This window comes from Parus major, chromosome 15 (genome assembly GCF_001522545.3).
Source record: "Parus major isolate Abel chromosome 15, Parus_major1.1, whole genome shotgun sequence".
Classification (NCBI taxonomy): Eukaryota; Metazoa; Chordata; class Aves; order Passeriformes; family Paridae; genus Parus; species Parus major.
This window is the reverse complement of record NC_031784.1, coordinates 3,545,960-3,569,104: the sequence shown is the minus strand read 5'-3', so window position 1 is coordinate 3,569,104 and position 23,145 is coordinate 3,545,960. Positions and strand designations below refer to the sequence as shown.

The following is a 23,145-nucleotide window of genomic DNA, read 5'->3' as shown; positions in this document are numbered from 1 at the left end:
GTGACGTCACGGGGTCGGAGGGCAAAGGTGCGGGAGGCGGAAGCGGCGCCGGTCCCGGTCGGCGGCGGCGGCCCCGCGGAGCCCATGAGCGTGTCCCTGGTCGTGATCCGGCTGGAGTTGGCCGGGACCTCCCCGCTGCCCGCGGGCTTCGCCTACAGCGCGGCCGGTGGGTTCCCCCCGCCGCGGGCACGGGCGGGGCGCGGGGTAGCGCGGCCGGGCCCGCTCCGCACCGCGCAGCTGCCGGCAGGGGCCGTCCCGGTGCTGCCGGTCCCGGGGCTCCGCGCCCGGCGCTCCGTCCCAACGCGTGCTTTGTCCCCGCAGCTCCGGACATGGCAGCGGAGAGCACCGGCGCGGCCCCCGCCGCCGTGCCCGCCTGCCTGGAGGGGAAGGGCCCCGGGGAGCGGGCGGCCATCCTGCACCAGCACCTGGGCCGCAGGGAGATGACCGACGTGATCATCGAGACCATCCAGCCGCGGGCAGGTACCGGACGGGGGCGGTTTGGGGACGGCGATGGTGGGGAGAGTGTCCCGGTGCTGTCACCGGCCGGGCAGGGCCGGGGGTGCCCGGGTGCTGTGGGGTTTGCGGGTCCGGAGTCGGCCCCGCAGTTTGGAAAAGAAGCGGGGAGGTTGAGGAATGTGCGCTGGATACGGGTGGCAGAGCCGGTTATTCCTGGTGGGCACTTCCCGCTGGTCTCATCCCAGTCCCCAGCTCCTGAGAGGGGCAGCTCCGATCTCTGGGAGCAGGGACAGCACCGAGGGAACGGCTGGAACTGTGCCAAGGGGGTTTAAATTGGATTTCAGGGAAATTTCAATCTCCCCAGAGGGTGCTGGCACTGGCCAGGCTCCCCAGGGAATGGGGAAGGCTGCCAGAGCTCCAGGAGCGTTTGGGATGCACAGGGTGGGATTGCTGGGGCGTCTGTGCAGGAACAGGAGCTGCACTGGGTGATCCTTATGGTCCCTTCCCCTCAGTAATGGGGAAATTTTGCCTTTGTGGAAGACGAAACAAAAGCTGCCATGGAAGGAAGAAAATCCTCGGAGGCTGCATCAGCTGAGGACAAAACTAAACAGGAGGATCAAAGCAAGGATTGTGAGGCTGCTCCAGACTCGCCTTCCAAACAGCTCCCAGATCAGATTTCCTTCTTCAGTGGGAACCCCTCGGTTGAAATCGTTCATGGAATTATGCACCTGTACAAAACAAAGTAAGAATCCCTCACTGATGTTAACTTGGGTGGGAATAGGAGTGTGATTTGACCACCCCGGGGCTGTGGCTCCTGAGTGGGGACAAACAGGAAGGGCGACTCACTCCTGGGAATGCAGAGGGTGACTGGTGTTAATGGTGCAGCTTGGGGCTGTGGGTGACACCTGTGACAGCCCTAGCTGTGGGTGACATCTGTGACAGCTCTGTGTGACACCGAGGGAGTTGAGAGCTTGTGAGAGTGTAAGACAAACACGGATTCCAAAAAAAAAAAAAAAAAACATTTGAAAGCAGTTTTCCAAAGGATCCCACAATTAAATCCTGATCTCTGGGGCCTTGGTGACAAGCCTGGGGAGCTGTGTGAGGAGGTCTCATCCTGTATTCCAGGGGTTACAGTTCCACACTATTCCCCTATAACTATGTGAGAACTCCTATTTCAAGTCTTCCTGAAAGCCACCAGGAGCCACCAAATGGGCATTTGGAATGGTAATAAACACTGCTCAGTTCTAGGAATAGTGCTGAACAGCTGGGGCTTGCCAACTTCAGCTGTTTATGTGGAAAAACAGGTATCAAACTATTCCTGGCAATCCCATTGTTCTTGGAGCTGCCCAGGTTAATCCTTGGCTTAACGATTCCTGTTTGTGGTCACTCACCATAGCCCCTTCCTCCTCCTCACTGATGACAAAAGAGGGTTAAAGTTTGACAGCAGAGTTGCTGTGGCTGTGTGTCCAGCTGTGTGTCCAGCTGTGTCCCTGCTGTGTCCCCAGCAAGATGACATCCCTGAAGGAGGATGTGCGGCGCAGTGCCATGCTCTGCATCCTCACTGTCCCTGCCACCATGACCAGCCATGACCTCATGAAGTTTGTGGCCTCCTTCTACGAAGTGATCGAGCACATGAAGATCATCCGAGACTCCACCCCAAACCAGTACATGGTGCTCATCAAGTTCAGTTCCCAGGTAAGATACTTCCAGCGTTCCCTTGGCTGCAGGAATGTCACACAGTGTCACTCTTCAGGAGGGTTGAGGGGCTTCACTGGGCAGCCCTGAGCCAGGGTTGTACTTAGCCATGGAGAAACAGCCCTGTCCTCCTTCCCAGAGAATTCCCAGGGCTGCTGAGATTAGTTCCACACCTGGAAGCAGTGGATACCAGTTCTTTAGGCAGGATTTTTTTCAAAAATTAGTCCATTTACAGAGCTCTCTGCTGCCTCTCAGCTTGTTCAGAGTCTTGTGCTGTGCTGAACAGAAAAGACCCAGCCAGGGGAGCTCCCTTTGTTTTAAGAAAGACTTTTCCTGCTTTTCTGAGAAGCTGGGGGGGGTCTCACAGCCACTGCCAGTGTGGAAAGCACAGAGCCCCCCAGTCTGAGAGCCTGGGGGTGAATTGATTCCCACATAACACAGTTTGCTCCTTCAGGCCCCTTGGACTGGGCTGCTTAAAATTCTCCCCTCAGGTTCCTATGTGGACTCTCTCACTTGGACATTCTCTTCTCCCAGCTGCACATGATTTGTTTTGGGGTTCAGGGAGAGGTTTCCCTCAGCTGTGAATTCTGCCTGAGAGATTTCCCCAAGCCCTTTGTGCAGATGGAGGATTTGTGACTTTTGTACTAATTGCAGTAGTTACAAAGATGGTTTTATATCTCTTGTTGCATTAAATTACTCAGGCAAATAGTGCTAAACAGCCTTGCAGCAAATTCCTAAAGTTTTGCTCAATTCACCCTGAAATTCCTGTTTATCAGGCAATCCCCTGAAGCCCTGTTGACCCCTAATGACTGTGCCTGCAGGTAGCAAAACAAATCTCCAGGTTCTTCATGCTCCTGCCTGGAATCACCAGGAGAATGGGAATGTGGCATTCAGCTGATTGCCTCAGTCCAGTGTGATGGTTGTGGAGAAAGGGTCTGGGGAGCTCCTGAGGGAAAAGAGGTGTTGGATTTGGGTTGGTTCTGCCTCTTTGGCCCTGGAAGGTGCCTGGACTGTGAGTGGTGAATGGATTCTCTCCCACAGTTAAACTGTTGCTCCTGTCCCTGTCACCAACCTGCAACGTGGCCCTCTTACATTTTTGCAGAGACCAAATTTGCTTTGCAAATGCACTGAAATTTCCAGCAAAGGGTAAAAGGTGCTGAAGGGGAATCCCCCATTCCAGCTGAATGCTGCAATGTCAGCGTGGTGCCACTGCCCTGAACTTCACTTGTGTCTTCCAGAGGTGATGCCAAAATGCAGTGCCTGGAGCTGGTTGAAACCCCTCCTCTGGTGTTTCAGGGAAGAAGGGAGGATATGGGAGGTTTCTCCTCCTCTCCCTTGGTTGGATCAGCTGGGATTTTTCTGTTTTTAACCAATTTGCCCTGCTCTGTGCCCAGGCTGATGCAGACAGTTTCTACATGGCCTGCAATGGCCGGCAGTTCAACTCCATCGAGGAGGATGTTTGCCAGCTTGTGTATGTGGAAAGGGCTGAAGTCTTCAAGTCAGAAGATGTAAGTTTGGTTTGGTTTTTTCCTTGCACTTCAGAAGGTTTTAACAGGATTATTTGGAGAATAAGCAGCAAAAATACCTTAATACTTTCTTCCCAGCTCCATTTCCCATTCCAGTGGTCCTTGGAAGAGTTGGTGTGATGACTTCATGGACTTTGTGCCTCAGCTGTGACCTAAACCTGCCCTGGGTTGTAATTTAGGGAATCCACAGAGCACAGCAGGGGCTGGTTGCAGGTGCAGCCCCTTCACTGAGCCCTGGCTCAGCGACCCTTTGAATTTTGGGGATCACCTTCTTATCTTTGCAAGAAATTCCCAAGCAGCCTCACAGCATTCCTGTCATGGGTTTGAAGCCTGGTGCCAGCAGTGATGGGAAGTTGGAGTTAATTGCTGGTGATGGGAAGGTGCTGAGCAGTTTTCCTTTATTTGGTGCTTGCAGGGGGCCAGCCTGCCCGTGATGGACCTGACAGAGCTGCCCAAGTGCACCGTGTGCCTGGAGAGGATGGATGAGTCCGTGAATGGGATCCTCACCACGCTGTGCAACCACAGCTTCCACAGCCAGTGCCTGCAGCGCTGGGAGGACACCACGTGAGAGCCTGGGCTTTATTTCCACCTCTGAGGCCCTGCTTGGAGCGCTGGGGGTTGTGCTGACAAAGCTCTGCTCGTCACTGTGGGGGCAGGAATTACTGCAAGTCCTAATGCTCAGTTTTTCCCATTAAGGGGCTCCCAGAGAGAAGTCTCCCCGCCAAAAGTAATTGAAGAGTGATTCCCAGGGGCCTCGCTGCTGAAGCAGGGAGGGAGTTGTAGAGAAATGCTGATTATTTCAAAATACTCTAGGAGATAAGTGCTGGGCTAAACAGGCCTGGCTGCACACACAGCCCTGCTTCACTCAGCCTTGGCAGCTTGGCATTGCAGATGGATCTGCTCCTGCCTGGAGCCGAGGGGCCTTGTAGCCTTCTCTCCTACCTGGATGCTGGGAGGGGAGGAAGAGCAGGTGAGGAAGGAAAAGCAGATGTGCTGGGGCACACTGGGAAGGGGGAGGCAGGGGAAGAAGGGATGATGACGACATGGCTCAGTAGGTCAGGCAAGTGAGGCTCCTGTTGTTCCAGGTGAGTGATGGGAAGTCTTGTCCCTGGCACAGGGAGACCCTCCATGGCACTGGGCAGGCTGGGGCTTGGAGCTGTGTCCATCATTAAAGCAGCTGTTCTTGCTGCCGCTGACCCTTTCCTCTTAGTGCTCCCAGCTTCCCAAATCCCTGTGGAGTGGGATTTCGGAGTGCCTGGAGCCCCCAAGTGCTGCTGTCAGCTGGGTGTGTTTGCCATTCCTCTGGACACTTTGCTGGTTTGCTGCACCTCAGGCAGGCACAGACACTGCAGACACAGGCTGCAGATCCTGTGCCTGCTCCATCCCTGCTATCCCAATTCCTGGATTCTCTGATGGAATGTGAGGAAGATTGTAGCTGTCTGTGATCTATCACTCCTGAGCCAGAGTAACAGAACTCAGTGAGATTAATCAGATTTGGAGCTGTGCAGGCTGATAGGCTGCTTTGCTCCATAAATCCAAGACAGTGGAAATTTGGGGCAGTGGAGCGTAGCCAGTGCAGGAGCGAGATCCCAAATAGCCCTCAAATATGGAATATACCATTTAAGCAGAACTTGTGCTCCCAGTCTAAAGAAATGAGAAAGGAAAACCCCTGTTCTCCTGGCTCAGGCACCACAGAGGCTGCAGGTGCCTGAATTTGAATAGGAACTGACTGTAGCCCAGTTGTCTCTTCCCTGGAAGATTTCTGGGGCTTACCCAGCAGCTAATGAAGAATACATAAACAGTCCTGGCAGCCTCAGTTATCCCATTCCTGAGCTGCTGCTGCTGCTCCAGGGCTGGGCACAGCTTCCTTCTGGTCTGGGGTGTTCTGTCTTTGTGGCAGCACTGAGGGTGTTCTGAAAGAGATGGAAGATCTGGATCTCTGGTAGATCCAAAAGACATTCCTGCTACTGATTCTTTCTGGGATGTTTTTCCTGGGAAAGCTGAGGTTGAATCCTCAGGGTTGGGGTGGGATTGAAGCATCTCCTCAGGGTTGTTTTAAGGACTGAGGGGTGTTTGCAGAGTGTCACTTGGCTGTCCCCAGCAGTGTGCAGTTCCAATGCCCTTCCTCAGTGTGGAGCTTCTGTGTAAACCCCTTAGACTGCAGCAAAACCAGATCCAGCTGAAATGGCTTTGGGAGAACTGTTCTTTGTTCTTAGAACCAGTAACTTTGTGTGGAATGAATTCAGGTGGGGTAAAAGTGTGAGCTGATGGGTGATCCTGCTGCACAAGACATTTCCCTGGAGCTCTCTGGCTCTCTTTTCAATGGCTGCAATGGGAAGATGTTGCTCCCTGTGTCTCATGACATTCTTGTTGCCCTCCAGGTGCCCTGTGTGCAGGTACTGCCAGACTCCAGAGCCCGTGGAAGAGAACAAGTGCTTTGAGTGTGGAGTTCAAGAAGTAAGTAGGTGGGTGGAAGGTGAGATCTGGCCTAGATCTGACTGCACAGCTGCTTGGGTTGCTTTAGGGCTTAATTCTTGTGCTGATTTTGGGCTGGTTTTACCAGCCAGTGGGGTATCAGCTTTCCTTTAGAGTTGCATCAGTGCTGGGAAGGGATGTTACCTCACAGGTTTCCTGTTCTGATGAACCTCTGTGTTTCTAAGATCGGTGTGACAGCAGGGAGCTAAACCAGCCTGATGGTGGTGGTCCTTCCAGTCTGTGTCCTCCAGAGCTTGCTGAGACCCCACATTCCTTAGCCAAGGCCCCTCTCCCATCTGGGTGGGATTTCTCCAGCTCCTGCAGGGGTGTGGCTGCCTTTGATGGCCAGGGACCCCCTTCTCTCCAGCCTTCCAGCTGAGGAGGGGGCGTGGGAACGCAAACACCGCTCCTTCCTGAGGGTGTGACTGGAGTGGGGGTGGTGCTGCTGCCCCCCAGAGCTGCCCCCCAGAGCTGCCCTTTGTGTTGCAGAACCTGTGGATCTGTCTGATCTGCGGGCACATCGGCTGCGGGCGCTACGTGAGCCGCCACGCCTACAAGCACTTTGAGGAGACGCAGCACACGTACGCCATGCAGCTCACCAACCACCGCGTCTGGGACTACGCCGGGGGTGAGCCTGCACGCACCTCGGGCACCCCCAGCGACAGGGGCTGAGGCACACTTTGCTGGGGATGGAGGAGGTTGTGTCTGGGCTAACCCCTGGCTTTGGGGAGCAGCCATCTCTGCTCTAACAGCAGCTTTCTGGGGCTGGAGGAGGGAGAAGGTGACTCTGTCACGGACCGAGGCGGTCCCACAGCATCCCTGGAATGTCTGTTGCTCCTTTTCCATCAATTTGCCCTGGCTGTTGGAATAAATACCCCATATTTACCCCCATGGGAGGAATCTGCTGAAGAACAAATCCATGAGGTGTTGGCTTTGTGCCTCACCAAGGGGCAGGGTCTGGGTGGTTTAATTGTGCTCCATGATTTGGGTTCTTCAGGTCTGAGTGCCCATGGTTGCATTTTCTCTCCCCAGACAACTATGTCCATCGGCTGGTGGCAAGCAAAACTGATGGCAAGCTAGTTCAGTACGAGTGTGAGGGGGATATGTGCCAGGAGGAGAAAATTGATGCCTTACAATTAGAGGTAAGTGTTTTCACTTGTGGGACTCCGCATTGTGGAAGTGTTTCCAACCCCGCCATGACCACGGTTCAATCCCATCAGCTGAGGCAGCAGATCTGCTCCCAGCCTGGAGGGAATTGTCTCCAGGCAGGAGCAGGATGGGTTTACTGCTTTTTTTTTCCTCTTTTTTTTTTTTTAAATTTTTTTTTAAGCCTCTCCCTGGCTCTGCAGAGCCGATGCAGCGCAGCGTGAGCTGGCTGCAGTGTCGTCCTGTGGTCACTGGTGATTGAAGAGGAGCTGCTTTGTGCTGCTGCAAACAGGGGGGACTGGGGGGAGAAGTGGGTCTGAGTCGCTCCCCAGACCTTCCTAGTGGATCTGTGGCTTGGATTCAGAGCCAGGGTCTGTGTGAAACTCAATTTGGGTGGTTTAGCTCCCAGACTGAATGAGGATGAAGGAATCCACAGCTGTGTGCTCACCTTGGCGAGCACAGAGAGCTGACAGTCTGATGCCAGCCCTGCTCTGTTCCCTTCTCTTGAACAGATAATGATTTATTTATTTTTTGTACCTGTTGCCCAGCTTCTCCTCTCCTAACTAAAGGAGAGGAGCTTGAAATCCCTGCTTCACTGAGCAGCCACTGCAGCACGATTTCAGCCGCATTAGACACGAGGGTTTGTGAGGAGGAACAGCCCACAGAGACCAGACTGAAGGAGCTCATTGCTCACATAAATATTTGGTTGCTTTTCACTGAATTTTCTGAATAACACTTAGATGCTAAAACAGCTAATTTTAACCCTTTTTTTCCCTGTGAGGCAGTTGCTTAAAGCATGTAAGATCTCTCTTTCTTATGAGATTGAAAGATTCAAGAGTGAATGAATTTGGCAGAGTGTTTTGGCACTCAGAAATTACTGAGGGTGATCAAGGCTCTGTGCATGTTTAATTCTCTAGTGAATGCCTAATTTGATGCTTATTAGCCTGATGAAAACGAGTAATCACCTTTTTCAACCTTCTCATGACTCATTTGCAGAACCAATAGGGAAAAGATGGGATGCAGAGCATAGATCCTTGTTCAGATATCAGAATGATATTGGAATGGGCCATACATGTTGGAGAAGAGTAATTTGGAATAGTTACAGGAAGCTGAGGGTGCTTTTCCAGAAATCTTACAGGAAAGCTGGATATGTGCACTGAATCCTACTGCACTAGAGTTTGGGTTGTGGATGGGAACTCTTCCCCTCAGCCTTTGGAATCTCAGACTTTCAGGACAGAGATGGGTGATGCTTCATTATCCTGTAGACATTTATTGCCATTCCCATGAAAAATCTGTCTCCTCCTTAAAAAGTTCCTGACTTGATACTTCTACTTGATTGATCCCTGTTGTGCTGTGAAGGCTTTACTTAATTAAAAAAAAATATATATATTATTTGATTGGGAAATCAAACTAGTGAAAGCCATCATCTGGATCTGCAGCTGGGATGTGTGTCCAGAACCTCCTGATTTCATCTGATTGGAACCCTTAGGACTCCTTAACCAGCAGGGCCATCCTGACTGTGTCTCTGTGTTTGTAGTATTCCTATTTGCTGACGAGCCAGCTGGAATCCCAGCGCATCTATTGGGAGAACAAGATAGTCCGGATCGAGAAGGACACAGCTGAAGAGGTGAGCTCTGCCCTGGGCCTGTGGGAAGGCTCCTGGCCCTGGTAAATGGGACAAGAAGGAGCTGCTGGATCTCTTGTTGAGCCTGGGTGCCGCCTGCCGCAGCCTCGCGCAGCCTGCTCTGCTCCCAGCTGGGAAAATTGGCTCCGAGATGGATCTGTCCCTTATCTGGCTGCTCCCAGGGAGCAATTTGCTGCTCAGTGGTGCAGAAGCAGGTAGATTGCCACAGAGATTGCAGCTTGATTTAAATGTGCTGCTGGGGAAATGCAGCAGTGGTGGAAGGCAGTGCGTGGTGCTGCAGGATCCCGGAGCCATCCGTCTCTCCGACACGGATCTCCAGGGAATGTTGGTGGAGCAGAGACAATATGACTTTAATTTGCTTGGCTGCAGAAGGTGGAACTGTCTCTCTGCTCCAAATGCATATTGATTTGCCCTTTCTTTTTGATCCCCTCTCTCTCCTCATCACCCTTTGGGAAAAGTTCAGAGTCTCCTCCTATAAAGCATCCTGCAGGCAGGACTGCTTCAAAATGTCACCAGGAAAAATCCAGGGAGGATATTCTACTGCTTTTTCACTCTGCATAGATCCTTTCAACCAGGTTTAAAGTGAATCAGGATTTAGAATTAAGTCCTTAACTCTCTTCAGGACTTCTAATTAACCATTTAAATGTCTGCAGTTAAGTAAAAATAGAAATTGTGACTGTTGAAATGGTGGTCATTGACCTTGTCCTGAAAACCGGTCCCAGGAATCTTATGGAGAGCCGTATAAAAGGAAAATATATCAAAAACTGTCTTGCAAGTGGCCAGGAGACACAATTCTCAAAGCAGCTTGAAAATGAAACCACTCTGATCCCTGCTCCAAACATAGTTTCACATTTAAAGATCCCAATAATTTTATCCATGGCACTTGCTCCATGTAAGTCTTGTCTGGATCGGTGCCACCATGCAGTGTATTCCATTATCAATGCTCAGGTTACTTCCCCACGTTAACCATCAGCTGCACAAACATTCCCTGATCAAAAATGAAAGGCTTCAAACCTGCTTTGCATCCACGTATGCTGACACTGACATTTGTCCAGACTGCTCCTCCAGGAAAGCATTTTCCATTAAATTCCTGCCCCACGGCATGTGAGTGTGCTGGAGGCACCAACAGAAGGGAAACAAGAATTCCTAAATTTCCTGTAGCTCTCATGCTGGAGGTTTGACACCTGGAGAAGCAGAGCTTGGCTTTCTCCTGGAGCAGCAGCTGGAATGGGGCAGCAGAGGGAAGAGGAAGGCCATGGCCAGGGGATGTTTGTGTTTGTGGGAGGGAGATATTGGTGTCAGTGGGTCAGTGCCTTATGACAGCACTGCTGAGTCAGCCCCTGTTCATCTTCACACTCATTCTCTGATGGTTAGTTTAAAATGAGCAAAAACCCAGCCTTGTAATGCCTTGAGATGAAAATCTGAGTTTGCTGATGGATCCAGAACCACGAGAGAGTGGCCAAAGGAATGCTGGATGCAGGCAGGAAGAAGTTAAGGAGCTGCTGCAGCTTTTGGCAGTGCCTGGCACGAATCTGCAGCCGGAGTTGCTGTTCTGTGGGAGCAGCTTCCACGGCAACGTGGCTCCTTGTCTGGGATCTGAGGGTAACACGGGGGGTCCTCACCACAACAAAGCCTTGGCTCCAAGCTTTCCTTACCTGGGGAGAGGAATTGGTCAAAGTCTAGAAACAGCTCTGGAAAACTGAATGTCCTGACGAAAGGGCAGCGGACTTTGAGCTGTTGGAAATGTCCCTGTGTTTGTTTTTACAGATTAACAACATGAAGACCAAATTTAAAGAGACCATTGAGAAGTGTGACAGTCTGGAACAGCGGCTCAATGACTTGCTTAAAGAAAAGCAGTCAGTGGAGAGGAAGTGGGTACCGCTGCCAGGTTTAGTTCCATGCAGCCATTAAAACACCGTGCACTGACATCCAAAAAGAAAAAAACCCTGCTATTCCTGGGCAATTTTGAGCTGTTTAAGCTGCAATACCGAGAACATGGCTTGCTTTAAAAAAAGCTCTGATTTCTGTAGGTGTTCACAAATGGGAAGTGTCTGAGTGAGCACAGCTTTGGGGCCCTGAGCTCCCTTTCCATGCTCTGCATGTTTAGCATTCAGGAATCCTTCCTCTCCCTGCTCTGAGGGAGATGCCAGCCTGTTCTGCCCTTGGTGGGTGCATCCAAAGGGATGAAAGGCAGCTCAGCAGAGACATCTCACCCAGCACACAGGAAAATACAGATCTTGGCAAGTGCCTGAAGGAAAGATGTCAAGCCCTGGGAATTGTGCATCCATGCAATCCTTGGGTGGGACTGTGTCCCTGTTCCTCCCAGCCCATGGCCTGTCCAGCAGTCCTGGCTGGAGCAGGGAGCATAGGCACTGATCCCCTTCCTGAGTGGGAAGCAGGCAGAGGAGGGCCAGGGCAAAAGCAGAGTTGTTGGGAGCAGGAAGCCCTGTCTGTGAATTACAAGGCTGATACCCTTCTGGGAGCATCTTCCCTCCCAGTGAAGTGGTGTTTTGAGGGTCTTGGAGTGTGGCAGGAGGCCCCTGACTGCCCTCAGCTCTCTCAGGGTCCCTGGTAATCCCAGTGCCCTTTTTGGCACCCATTCCAAAAGCTGCAGGTGCGTGTCCAAGGTCAGTTCATTGTCCCAGGCACACCCTGCCTGTTGCCTGTGCTGTTGGCATTTGGCATGAGCTGGAATTGCTTGACCCGGGGGGGATTTCAGAGTCTTCTTGTATTGCCTCCCCTTGCCCATTTTTTCAGGAAAACCAGAATCCAGGTGTTTTGGTGGGCTGGGGGTCAGTGAAAAGGCTGAGGTGGTGGTTGGTCTGGGTGGGCAGTGCTGCTGTCCTGACTCCTGCTTCTCTCTGCAAGGTGTTCCCAGCTGAACAACAAAGTGGCAAAGCTCTCCAACGAGCTGAAGGAGGAGCAGGAACTGAACAAGTGCTTGCGAGCAAACCAGGCCTTGCTGCAGAACAAACTGAAGGAGGAGGAGAGGCTGTTAAAGGAAACCTGTGAGCAGAAGGACCTGCAGATCTCTGAGATCCAGGAGCAGCTGAGGGATGTCATGTTCTACCTGGAGACACAACAGAAAATCAACCACCTCCCAGCTGAGACCCGCCAGGAGATTCAGGAAGGACAGATCAACATTGCAGTGGCATCTTCTGCCAGCTCCTCCACGGCAGGCACGGGCAAACCTTCCTCCAGGAGAGGCCGTGGCAAGAGAGGGAAATGAGAACGGAAACTCTGCTCCCACCCTGGAGCTGGCCATGCCAGCATCAGGCCAGGCTCACCTCGGGACTCGGGCTGGAAACACCCAGCTCACTAAAGCTCAGCTAGAAATTGTCTCCAGAGCTGCTCATAAAACTGGCTGCCAGTCAGTGGAGGTGTCTGTGGTATTTAAAAGCATTTCACTGCACTATTTAGCTGTTTTTAGGCAGATCTTGGTGACCATTTTGCCTTCCCTCCTTTTCAGAGCCCCTCCTGTCATGCATTTGACTTTCTTGGAGAGTGTTTTGGGGTGGGGGGGTGTCCATGTCCAACATCCCATTCCCTGCAGGGAATGCTGTAGAGTAGGCTCAGCCCAGTGTGTAAGGCTTCTCCAGTTCTTCTCCTGGATTAAAAGTACTCTCAATTAATAAGTTATTTAATAAACAGTGTAAATTAGGTTATATACATCTCCTTTTTGTATGTGCAGTCCTGACACTGCAGAACTGCCTGTGCAGGAGTAGAACTGTAGTTTGGGAAGAAAAAGGAGTGAGGTGTGGAAAATAAACCATAGTGTAAGAAACCAGGCAAGTCCTAAAGGCCAATGGTCTGGGAATTTAAAGGCTTTAAGGGACTTTGCTCTGATCTCTCTTCATTTTAAAGATGGCCTTTGAGAGGCCAGTGCTTGCTGTGCTGCCTGTGGGGCAGAAAGGGTTGGAAGTTTTGTGTTCTGGATGCTGTTTAATGTGGTTCTTTTATAGGTATTTCTACAAATTAAGCGGAGTCATCTGTGAGTTGGGGAACACATTCCCAGCATTCGGGTGCTCCTGGAGTGGGGTGCGTGTGTGTGTCCCTTCCCTGAGCTGCACTGGGAGTGTTGGTGAAAGCTCCAGAGCTGTTCTCCTCAGAGCCAGGTGAGGAGAGGGACAAGCACAGCCTTTTCCAAACTCTTTCCACATTCCCGGAGCTGCCGGTGCCGGGTCTGCAGTGGAGCCTCCAGCAGATCCTCACCAGGAGCTGCAGCTCTTGGTTCCAGTTCCTGTGTTCGCCAAAACGTGGCACTATCCACAACCTCAGCTGGCAAAGCTTCCATGTGACTTGCCCAAAGGGACTCAGGTCCTGGAAGGGAATTTTGTGCACAAATCTGATCTGGTTTGGGGTTTTTTTGTTGGTTTTCACTTAGAATCTAAGGCTCTATGCTCTGGGGTGGGAAGTTTTCCCCTGGAGAAGCGACTGTCCTGGTTGCTGTTGTGCTCAGAATTGGAGCATTTAAAGGCTGATCTTTTGTTAAACATGGCAGGGGAGTCCTCAGTTGTCTTTTCAGGCCACGGGACAATCCTTGTCCTTGTTGGAACAATCATGACCTTAGTTTGGAACACTGAAACAGCTCTGGCTGAGCAGGTCCAGCCTGGAACACGGGCATGAAACAGCCAGTCCTTTATTGCTAAAAGTTGTTCTTTTTTTGGCCCATTGAAAGGGACAAGTCCCAGTCCCTGGAATGACCCCAGGAAGGCGGGTGGTTCCCATCCACTTCCTGCCTGCATGGACAGAGAGAGTTGAACTTCCTCACTGGAATTACAGGGCTGTTAGTGCTCTCTGGGCATCCCCTGCTTGGGTTTGGAGATCTGCCCCCACCACCTGGAACTTGGACCTTTTCTGACTTTGTAGCAGGAATGTACACTCACTTTTCCAGTGTGTGGATTGTACTACCAGGCCTCTGCCTTCTGTAAATGACTCTAAGGACCTCGAGATGTACAGCACGGCTTGCTCTCCTAGAGAAACTATTTTATTTAAGATATATTTTTACACCATTAAGATCCTCTGACCTTTTGCTGAAGGCTTGCTTTGTGTAGAACACTAAAGATGCTGTACTGTATCTTGGAATTCATTTTCAAAAAATGTGATGGAAAATTAAACCAGCGTGCAGTTCTTTCTGTGTGTGTGTTCCACTGGAGGGGAGGGAGGAGATTATTTTGGAAGTCTGATAATTTTGAACTCGAAGGCAAAGCTGTCCCAACGAGCTCTTGGTCTTCTGTGAGCTGGTGAAGTTTGGCTCAGCTAAGCTGATAGGAGCAGATAAGGTTGGGCAGTCATCTCTGGGCAGCTTGTGCAGAAAAAACAAGAATTGTAGAATGCTTTGCATTAACCCAAATAACTCTCAGTCCTTGTGAGCCTTCCAGCTTCTCTTTAAACCATCCCAGGTGAGCAGAGGACCTGCAGTGTCTGTGTGGGTATTTATTCACTGCTGTAGATCATCAGGCTCCCCAGGCTCCCTCCCTTGGGAGACTTCCCATGGATTTCCCAAGGAAATGGGGCTTGTGGTGAAAGGAAAGGTTCCAGCTCGGGCTGGTCTGTGACTTTCCCTTACCCCTCATCTGAACCCACAAGTGCCTGGAAAAGCTTTGGCACTGGGACCTCAGCCTGTGGTCAAGTTTTGACATCAGCAAGTGGAGCAGCAGGTCAGCCCTGGCTGTGACTCACTGTCCCCACAGCAGGAGGCTGCAGCGGCCTGAAACTCGCCAGCACTGGACAGCTGAGATTGGCAGAACTCCTGCTGTGGTTACAACCCTTGAAATAGACTTTTTTATTTTGAAATGCTGAAGTGAACACACCTTTCCCCAGCTGAACAGCACAGGGGTTTGCTGGATCTGCTGCATGGTCTCCAGGGAGCTGTAGGACACAGCCTGCCTTGGCACTTGCCACGTGGGCTCCGTGGAATGATGAAGAGATACTCCTGCAGGAGCAAGAAATGAGAGACCTACTCTCCCCAAAGCACGGCTGGTGGCCAGCACGTGCTGGGAACTTCACTGGATCCTGCTGTTCCCTCTGGAAAAGTTCCCTACTTCATCTCCTTGCAGGGAGGGAGCAGAAGACCAAAGTGATTCTGTGAGCAGGGGCAGGACGGTGAGCAGGAGGTGTGGGGTGGCAGGGGCTGCAGCAGAGGCTGTGGGGTGGCAGGGGCTGCAGCAGAGGCTGTGGGGTGGCAGGGGCTGCAGCAGAGGCTGTGGGGTGGCAGGGGCTGCAGCAGAGGCTGTGGGGTGGCAGGGGCTGCAGCAGAGGCTGTGGGGTGGCAGGGGCTGCAGCAGAGGCTGTGGGGTGGCAGGGCCCAGGGAGAAGCCCAGCTGGAGCGGGGTCCCAGCCAGCAGCCGCACGGAGCTTGGCAGAGTCTGGAGGATGCTGCGATGATTCACTCCAGCAGCTGCTCCCGAGTGAGCGCAGGGAGAGGCGGCTCCACGGGCTGAGGGAAAGGCAGGGACAGAGAGCTCTGCTGCCCTGCTTGGGAGGGAAGTTTTGGGCAGCTGGGGGTGAGGTGGGGCCCAGGGTTGGACTGTCACTGCTCCATGACAGCAATGTTCCACCTGAGCCATGGCAAAGCTGGGGTGGCACATCCGATATTGCTGTTTCTGGTTCCAGGGTCTCGTTCATTTTTTGTCCCCTGGGGAGAACCCCTCCCTTAATAACAATTAATCCCCTCCATGCCACCACTCTGCAGAGGAACCAAAGTCCTGGGTGAGGTGACATCTCTGGCTTGTGCCCAAGGAAAACCTCGCACAGTGCCGTGAGCAGAGTGGACACAAAGTCCCCTCAAGGCAAAGATCCACAGGTGTCCGTCTGTCTGAGCATGAGCCCCCATAGCCACTCTGCAGGGGCTACTCTGCTGTCCCACCACTGCTCCCAACTCCCCTTACCTTTCCCCTGAAGCCCAATTCCCTATGGCCCACTGGAAAATTCCTGCCTTGATCTGCACCAACTGACTTGTCTGTTCTCGTTTGAGCTCTGAGAAATTCACATCCATTTCCCCAAAATCTCCTCCCCCCGTTTTGTTTTTTTTTTACATAAATGGGCATTTTGGTCTAATAATTGTGTCTTAAAGGCCAACTCATCCAGCTGCTCCAAAGGAGATCCCACACCAGGACAGCCAGCATTGTTTGGGATGTGTTTTGTAGCACAGGAGGGATATTTGTGTCTTCCTCCCCCAGCCTGAATTCCTGCATGCATTTCCCAAGGCAAGAATTGTGCTTGGGTTCACCCCAGAATCTGAGGAGCAACAGTAAAATAGGGACAGGTTTGCTGGGAGCAGGAAGCAATTGGAGATATTTGCTTTCATTCCAAGTGAAAGCCCCACACCTACAGCTTCCTGCCCCTGCACCACCCCTGAGCAAACATTATTTATAGCAGCAAGAGCAGTTATAGCTTTGCCCTTTCTTGACCTGGAAGTAATTGGTTAATTGAGTTAGACAACAAACCTCAACATACTCGCATGGTTTCCTTCCACCTTCTCCCAGGGAGCTGGAAAGTCAAACTCCTTCCATCCCAAGCTGGTTAAAAACATCAAACACCTCCGGGAGAACAATGTTTACTTCCCCACCAGGAAATTGGGCCCTGTTGAAGCTTCTTCAGGGCCAACAGCTCCTCCAAAGCTGCTGCACCTGGGGGGTGGCTGCCAAGCTGGGGCTGGAGCTGGAGCTGGGGTAGGTGGGGGCTCTTTGGGGTGGGTTTCCTGAGCTGTGCTGAGGCTGGGAAGCTGTGGAAAGCTTTGCTGCTGCTGCTGCTGCTGCTGCTGTTGCTGCTGTTGCTGCAGCTGCTGGGAGCTAAGCTCTGAGCTCACCAGGAAACTGAGATTTTGGTCTTTGCAGGTTCAGTAATGTGCTGATTTGGTGGTTGGAGAGGTTCTCTGGGTTTGTGGGCCTGAAGGCAGTGGGTGAGGATGAGCTGTGTTAAGCACATGTTTTATTCCCAGCCTGAGATCCTGGGCTGTGCTGATTTTTCCTGGAGACAGACTGCAGTGAGCTGGTTTCTTGCCTGTTTTCTGTGTCCCTGTGTGGTGGCAATGGCCTTGGAGAACAAAGTCAGTGTGGGACATACCTTGGTCTTCTGGATGCAAAGATGATGTTTTTGACAACAATTTACAGGCCTCTGTCTCCCAGTTTCCTCTTCCCTCGTTTATGTGTTATTTGGGATATTTATCAGTCTTTACTGATGTGGGACTTTCCTTGGGGAAAAAGAGGCTCTTGCCATGTACAGCAGAGGGGTTTAAACAGGTGAAGGAAACCCACTTGTGTGGGCTCCTCTTTGGGGTGCTGGGAGACCCCCCACTTATAGGTGTGAGTGAAGTTCCAAAGCAGCTTCATGACCTGTGTGTCAGAGTTCTGTAAAACTAAACCAAACCCACAATAAATCCTTTTAACATCTACACCAGGACTAGATCTCCCAGAACAATTCCTCTGCACTCCTGGAAATCTTAGCCCAAGAAGAATTAACTTAGAAACTCCTGGTGCTGTTGGCTGGAATCCGTGGTCTGTGTGGAGTCCCAGCTGGAAAACCTCCTGTGAGGGCTGGAGGTGCTGAGTGGGAGATGTGGCCAAGCGAGATGGGTGAGCTGGAGTTATCCAGTCATGCACAGGAGACAGGGATGCTGCTGCAGCTGGAGGCCCCGTGCTGATGGAGGTGAAGCCAAATGGTCTTGTCCAAGCACAGCTGTGCCAAGAGTTTCCCTCTGCAAGTGCAGGGGTTGCACAAAGAGCAAAGAGGACTTTTCCCAAGCAATCCTCCTTGGGAGCTTTCAAAAGTGCTCTGGCTTCCCGTGAAGAAGAAATCCCAGCTGGATTCTGCTTGTTCAGTGAAGGAGCACCAAGAGCCAGGTGCTGCCCTGGGATCTGGGAGCTCCTGGATTCCAACCCTTCCTTAAAAACCCCCTCAGCTTCATCACAAGGAGCCAAACACCTTCTCCTCCTTCCAAAGAATCAATGTGGAGGAATGATCAATGGTGTAAAAGCTGAGGCTTACGTGGGAATGCAGGCAGCACTCTGCAATCACAGCATTTTCCTCTGCAGCAATCGAGTCAAACTGCAGAAGCAGTTAAGAGGATTAGATATTTTTGATCATATTTGCAGCTGTGCTTGCTGTAACCGAGAGGAGAAATCCAAATGTCTTGCCTTGGGAAGTGACTGAGAGCCTGGAAGGGAGTGTTCCCTCGAGACCCTGCAGCCGGGGTGTGCTCAGACCCTGCTGCTTCCCAGAGCCACTTGGAGCTGTCATTCCTGCAGCTGGAATTGTGGCACTTGGCTCCCTCAAAGATCCAGGCTTCAATGAAACCTCCCTGCGAGTCAGCCTGGATGCAGGGCTCTGAGCTGCAATGGTGGCTCCAAAACCTCAGAAGGTTGAGGCTTCCCAAGTGCCACAACTTAAACAAGGAATGGTGTGGAAGCCGTGCCAGGTTCAGAGCCAGATGTGAGAGGGGAGATCCCTCCCTGGAAATCACCAAGGATTTCTAGTACTGCAGTGCTAAGTAAGGAAAACTAATTTCACTGTACAGTTAAATTTCAGTGTCTAATCTTCACACATTCAGCACAGTTGGAGTCCAAATAAAAATACCTGACTGTTCCCTCCAAACCCATCCCTGCAGAGATGCTGGGGATGCACTGCCAGCACTGCAGTAGGAAGCTCCTCTGTTTTTCCCAAGGGAAACTTCTCTGTTTTTCCAACAGGGCCTTGGCCCCCAGGATGGGCTAAGGGGGAGTATGGAATCCATTCATCCCTTTTTCCATTCTTAAATAAAAATGTGGCCAAGGAAGAAGACATCATTCCTTGAGCCATGTGGTTGCTGGAAGTCCCTTCTCCAGGGATGGAGCCTTGGATGATGTCCCTGTCCAGGACAGGCAGGTTCCTCCTGAAGCCAAATCCCAGATCTGAGCCCCAGGTGAGACATCCCAGAGGAGGGGAAAGTTTCATGTCTCACTTCCAATTTGCCTGATGATTTTAGCACAGTGAACATGGGAAAGAGCACCAGAGGTAACAAATTCAACCCTTTCCAAACACAGTCATGTGGTTGTCATCTGCCAAAAACATAAACCATAATCATAATCCTAAATTTGTCCTTTGAACGTACCTGTGCCTGCTCTGTAGTAGTTTCCTTCTAATCCCCAGGGATTAATCCTGAAGTGCATTGAAATATCCGAGGTGAAGGGCTACAGTGGAAATTCCTTGTGGGCTGGTAATAATAACTGAAAGCTGCTCTGTGAAGCAAACCTGAGGCTGACTTGGTTTTTAATGGACATCTGTCTGTAGGGGGAAAAAATGCCATGGCAACTGGCTTTCTTGTTGGCACGGCAGCCTCAGCGAAGGGCTGGGGAGAGGATGGGTATGGGAGGGTCTGTGTGGCTGTGCTGGGAAACCTGGAGGTATGGCTCGGCCAGGCTGGGAGGCAAAGGTTGTTTATGCTCTGTGAGCACCAGATCTTGAGGGATTTAACAGCTAAATCTTGGCATAACGATTGCTTTGTGTGCTGCTGCTGCTTAGCAGGAGCCAGGCTGGGTTCCCCCCTCCCTTTCCTAAAAATGTGCAATCTAAAGGCGTAAAGAGCCCGGTTGACGATTTCCTGGCTCTTTGCTGGGCAGGGTTGGTGTCTCCTAGTTTGCATCTCTGACCAAACAATTGCTGCAGAGCCATGGCTTTGTCAGATTGATCCTGGAGCTTTGCTGGGTGAGAAAGGAAATGCCCTTGTCATGTCCAAGGCCTGTGGAAATTGAGAGCAAGGGTCATTCAAGTGTTGATTATGGGTGCACAAGCTCTGGCATTTCTGTGCCTCCCTCCAGAGCTCTGTGGACACCAGCATTTCCCTTCATCTCCTTTTGGTTGCTGGAGAAGCAGCTGGATGCATGGCCCAGCAGGGACATCCATCATCCATGCCCTGGCTGCGCTGAGCTGCAGGGCTGAGAACTGGGAAGAAATTGCAATAAAACTGCATGTGCAGATCAAAAACTGCATCTGATGGGAGCTGGTCTCTGCTTGCAGCTGAGCTGTGAATTTGGGAGCTGGAGGCAATGGGAAGATCAGGGTTGGGGGGAAAGGCAGAGGTGGCAGCAGCTGTCCCACGTGGTTGGTTTGGAATTTGGGCTTTGGTTTTGCTGTGGTACCAATTCTGGTCGGGCCAGGGTGTGTCAATCAGTCAGAACTGAGAGCAGCTTTGCTGACGAGCTACATCATTTCTCTCTGGGAAGTGCTGCCTGTGTGTCACAGCACCTGATTTGTTCTCTTAATATCCTTCCAAGTGTTTGGAGATCCCTGTGCTCACAGCACTGTCCACAGAGCTTTACCCTCGGAGAAGAGGGGTGGGGATAATGGCACTGAAAAACTGAAGTCTTCAGGGAAGAGAAAATGTGTGTGGAAAAGCTCAGTTCCCTGAGCTTCCCCAGCAGCTGATTTTGCTCCAAGTAAACCCCTGTGCCTGTGCTGCTGTCCCTGTGTACCCAGGCATCCTCGCTGGATGCTGCTGAGGATCACCCTGGGTAGCTGAGGGAAGGGAACACAAGAAGAACAGCAGGTTAGATCAAGGAAATGTTACATCACACGGCACTTCCTGCTAAGTGCTGCTATTATCAGCCTCATTCATCTCCACATGCAAATACAGCCTGCACATGTAGTCACACATCTGGGTGGAAACAGCAGTACTGGAAAGGAGCAGCTCTAACCTGGATCGTGGACAGGAGAGGCAAAAGGGAACATGATTCTCCATCAGGAATTGTTTCCTTTCTTTCTTGACTGAATCCTGAATTTTTTCTCCAGCTAAGCCATCACATCCACTGTTGGCTGTTCTTTGTCACAACATCATTGACATCCAGAATGTCAGCTATAAATGGTAGGGAAGAGCAAAATAAAAAAGGGTGAGAAATTAATAAAACCAAGCCATAAAATGATAACTATTGGGAATGGTGGGCTATCAAGAACAGCAAATTCAGGAAGAAGTAGAGGGAATGATGTGCCCTAACAGCAGTCAACCCCATCACACTGGGAATTTGGGGAGTTCATTGCAGACACAGGCAGAGCAGTATCCCTGGAAAAGCTGGCTGCCACTGGAAACCACCCTGCAGCTTCTCTGGTGGTCATTGCTGAGCTATTTCAAATGATCACTCCTATATTTACTTTTAATCTGCTTTTTTATAAAGATGCTCAACAAAGAAAAAAGGGAGGGCACAACGAAAGCCAAACAGAGCTTAACAAAACAAAGAATACATTGAAGGAGAAAACAAGTCAAACTGCAACTGCTCTTGAGTCATTACTGAGGATGTGAACACCAGCCTATTCATACCCTGCTTTCTGAGCACATAATGTCACCCTAAAATGTACTTTAGTGTGTTCACATCATGTCTTAGAAACTGTCTCTGCCTGTGGAATTTGTTTCTGTATTTTGTGACATTCTTGACTATCAAGGGCTCCATCTTCGCCCCACAGCCCCTTCAAACTGCTGCAGGTGCTTTAATGGTTCTTAACCTTCAGCCACTGCTGTGAGCTGTGAACATTTCAAGCTGGAAAAGCATTGAAGTGATATCCTCTAAAAACCCCATGTTAAGTGACCTGGATGGGTTATACTCTCTCTCTTATCAGACTTCCTTGTGCTTTTTATTAACAACTTCCTTTTCAAAGTTGCTCAAGGTTCAGGACTAACCAAAAGCTGTAGAACTTATAAACAGCAGCCTAAGGAGGTTGGTTTGCATGGAATAACCTGAATTGGAAGGGACCCATAAGGATCATCCAGTCCAACTTCTGGCCCTGCACAGACCCTTCAACATCTTCACAGCCTCTTTTGGGCACTCTTTAATAGCTCTATCTATTTCTTATATTTTTATATACTATTGTATACTACTACTACAACTATTATTATTATTACTACTACTATATTGTTATATATTGTTTTATATTGGTGAAGTGCTTTTTCATGCTACTGGGTTTTACACAAATATATATAAAGGATTTTTCTTGGCTGCTCTTAGAGATTTATTTTTCCCATCACATACAGTGAACCAAATTCCTGCTCTTATAGTAAATGCTCACAAAATTGGTGCCAGTGGTAACCTTTGGCTCTGCAGGTGCTGATGTCTCTCAGAAAGTCTCGGGCTCCAGAAATCCTCAGTCGTTCTCACACAGTTCCGTGGCTGTGAAACAGTGACGCGTCTCGTGAGTTCACTGAAAGGATTTAAAAATGTAATTTCCTTAAATCACCAGCTCTGTTTAGAGGTTTTTTGCTGGTAAAATTCTTCACATTGAGCCCATTTTGGGTAGGATCTGTCATGTAGCTCATAAAGTGTTAACCACAAGGTTACTTGGGCCTGTGAGGTAAAACAAAACAATCAGTTTAAAAGGTAAAATGTAAGGAAAATGCTAATTTAAGAAAGCTGTTCAATATTTGTTATCCTTTTACCATTGTGTGCTGCCACCCACAACTCTTCCAACTGCATGAGAAAGCTGTTGCTTTAGGAGCAAGGTGTATAAATAATGCCTGCCTAAGAGCACTGCTCCTTTTTATTCCATTGGAATCCTGTGGGATTTCTAGAGCATTTCTATGAATAGATTAAACTCTGAGCATTTCGAGTAACCATGGCTATAAATCAATTTAGCTCTTGGTTTTCAAGTTGCATCTGCTCTTACTAATCCTGTATGTGCATTTTTTTAAATTTTTTTTTTTTTTTTAATAGGACAGACCAGGCTTTATTTTTGTGTATGGGTTTTGGTTTGGTGAAATTCCCACTCTGCACCAAGCAGGTTCCACACACAGCCACTGCACCCTGGATTTCTGCAGGGAGCCTGGTGATGGTGGGCAGGTAACATGGAGTGAGGGGAAAAGCGGCATCTTGAGCTTAAATATTTTATCCATCAGCGCAACGCAAATTTAGATTTCTTTACTACGAGGGGAAGCCCTGACTGCTCCGAATTCTGTAAGATGGAGGGGCACTGCAGGGAAAGCAGCCATCCTCCGGCCCCATCTTGCTTTCCCCCAGGAGCAGGGATGTGTTTGGCAGCGATGGCTCGGGATCTCTGCGGATCGGGGCAGCAGCCGCTCCGCAGGGCCTCGCGTCCTCCACCGGCCTTTCGCAGCCGGCCGGCACTCGGCCATTTTTCCTCCATTTCGTTGTCTCTCGACGCTTGGTTTCTTTTGAACGATGTGCTGCGGTCCGAGCCCGCCGCCCTCCCACTGCCGCTCGCTGGGGCCCGGGGAGGGGCGAG

At 50.7% G+C, this 23,145-nt stretch overlaps 1 protein-coding gene and 1 long non-coding RNA gene across 6 annotated transcripts; one reads left to right on the top strand and one right to left on the bottom strand.

The window, feature by feature from the left end:
• Positions 1–13: 13 nt before the first annotated feature.
• BRAP (BRCA1 associated protein) lies at positions 14–14,060 on the top strand. Of its 2 annotated transcripts, XM_015644048.3 has the most exons (12): positions 18–166; positions 322–480; positions 997–1,198; positions 1,962–2,151; positions 3,546–3,659; positions 4,093–4,241; positions 6,059–6,134; positions 6,642–6,780; positions 7,185–7,294; positions 8,836–8,925; positions 10,711–10,814; positions 11,812–14,060. In XM_015644048.3, the coding sequence occupies exons 1-12, from the start codon at positions 85–87 to the stop codon at positions 12,170–12,172; spliced, it is 1,776 nt and encodes a 591-aa protein (XP_015499534.1). In that variant the 5' UTR covers positions 18–84; the 3' UTR covers positions 12,173–14,060. The 2 variants fall into 2 exon arrangements, with proteins under 2 accessions (XP_015499535.1, XP_015499534.1); XM_015644049.3 differs by lacking the exon at positions 10,711–10,814 and having other exon boundaries at positions 14–166; positions 11,812–12,079.
• LOC107211702 lies at positions 13,814–23,139 on the bottom strand. Of its 4 annotated transcripts, XR_004499618.1 has the most exons (4): positions 21,997–23,139; positions 20,616–20,773; positions 14,757–14,878; positions 13,814–14,248 (listed from the first exon to the last, which is right to left on the bottom strand). It is a non-coding gene; the product is annotated as an uncharacterized LOC107211702 (long non-coding RNA). The 4 variants fall into 4 exon arrangements; XR_004499617.1 differs by having other exon boundaries at positions 13,814–14,878; XR_004499619.1 differs by lacking the exons at positions 13,814–14,248; positions 14,757–14,878 and adding an exon at positions 19,459–19,660.
• Positions 23,140–23,145: the final 6 nt, after the last annotated feature.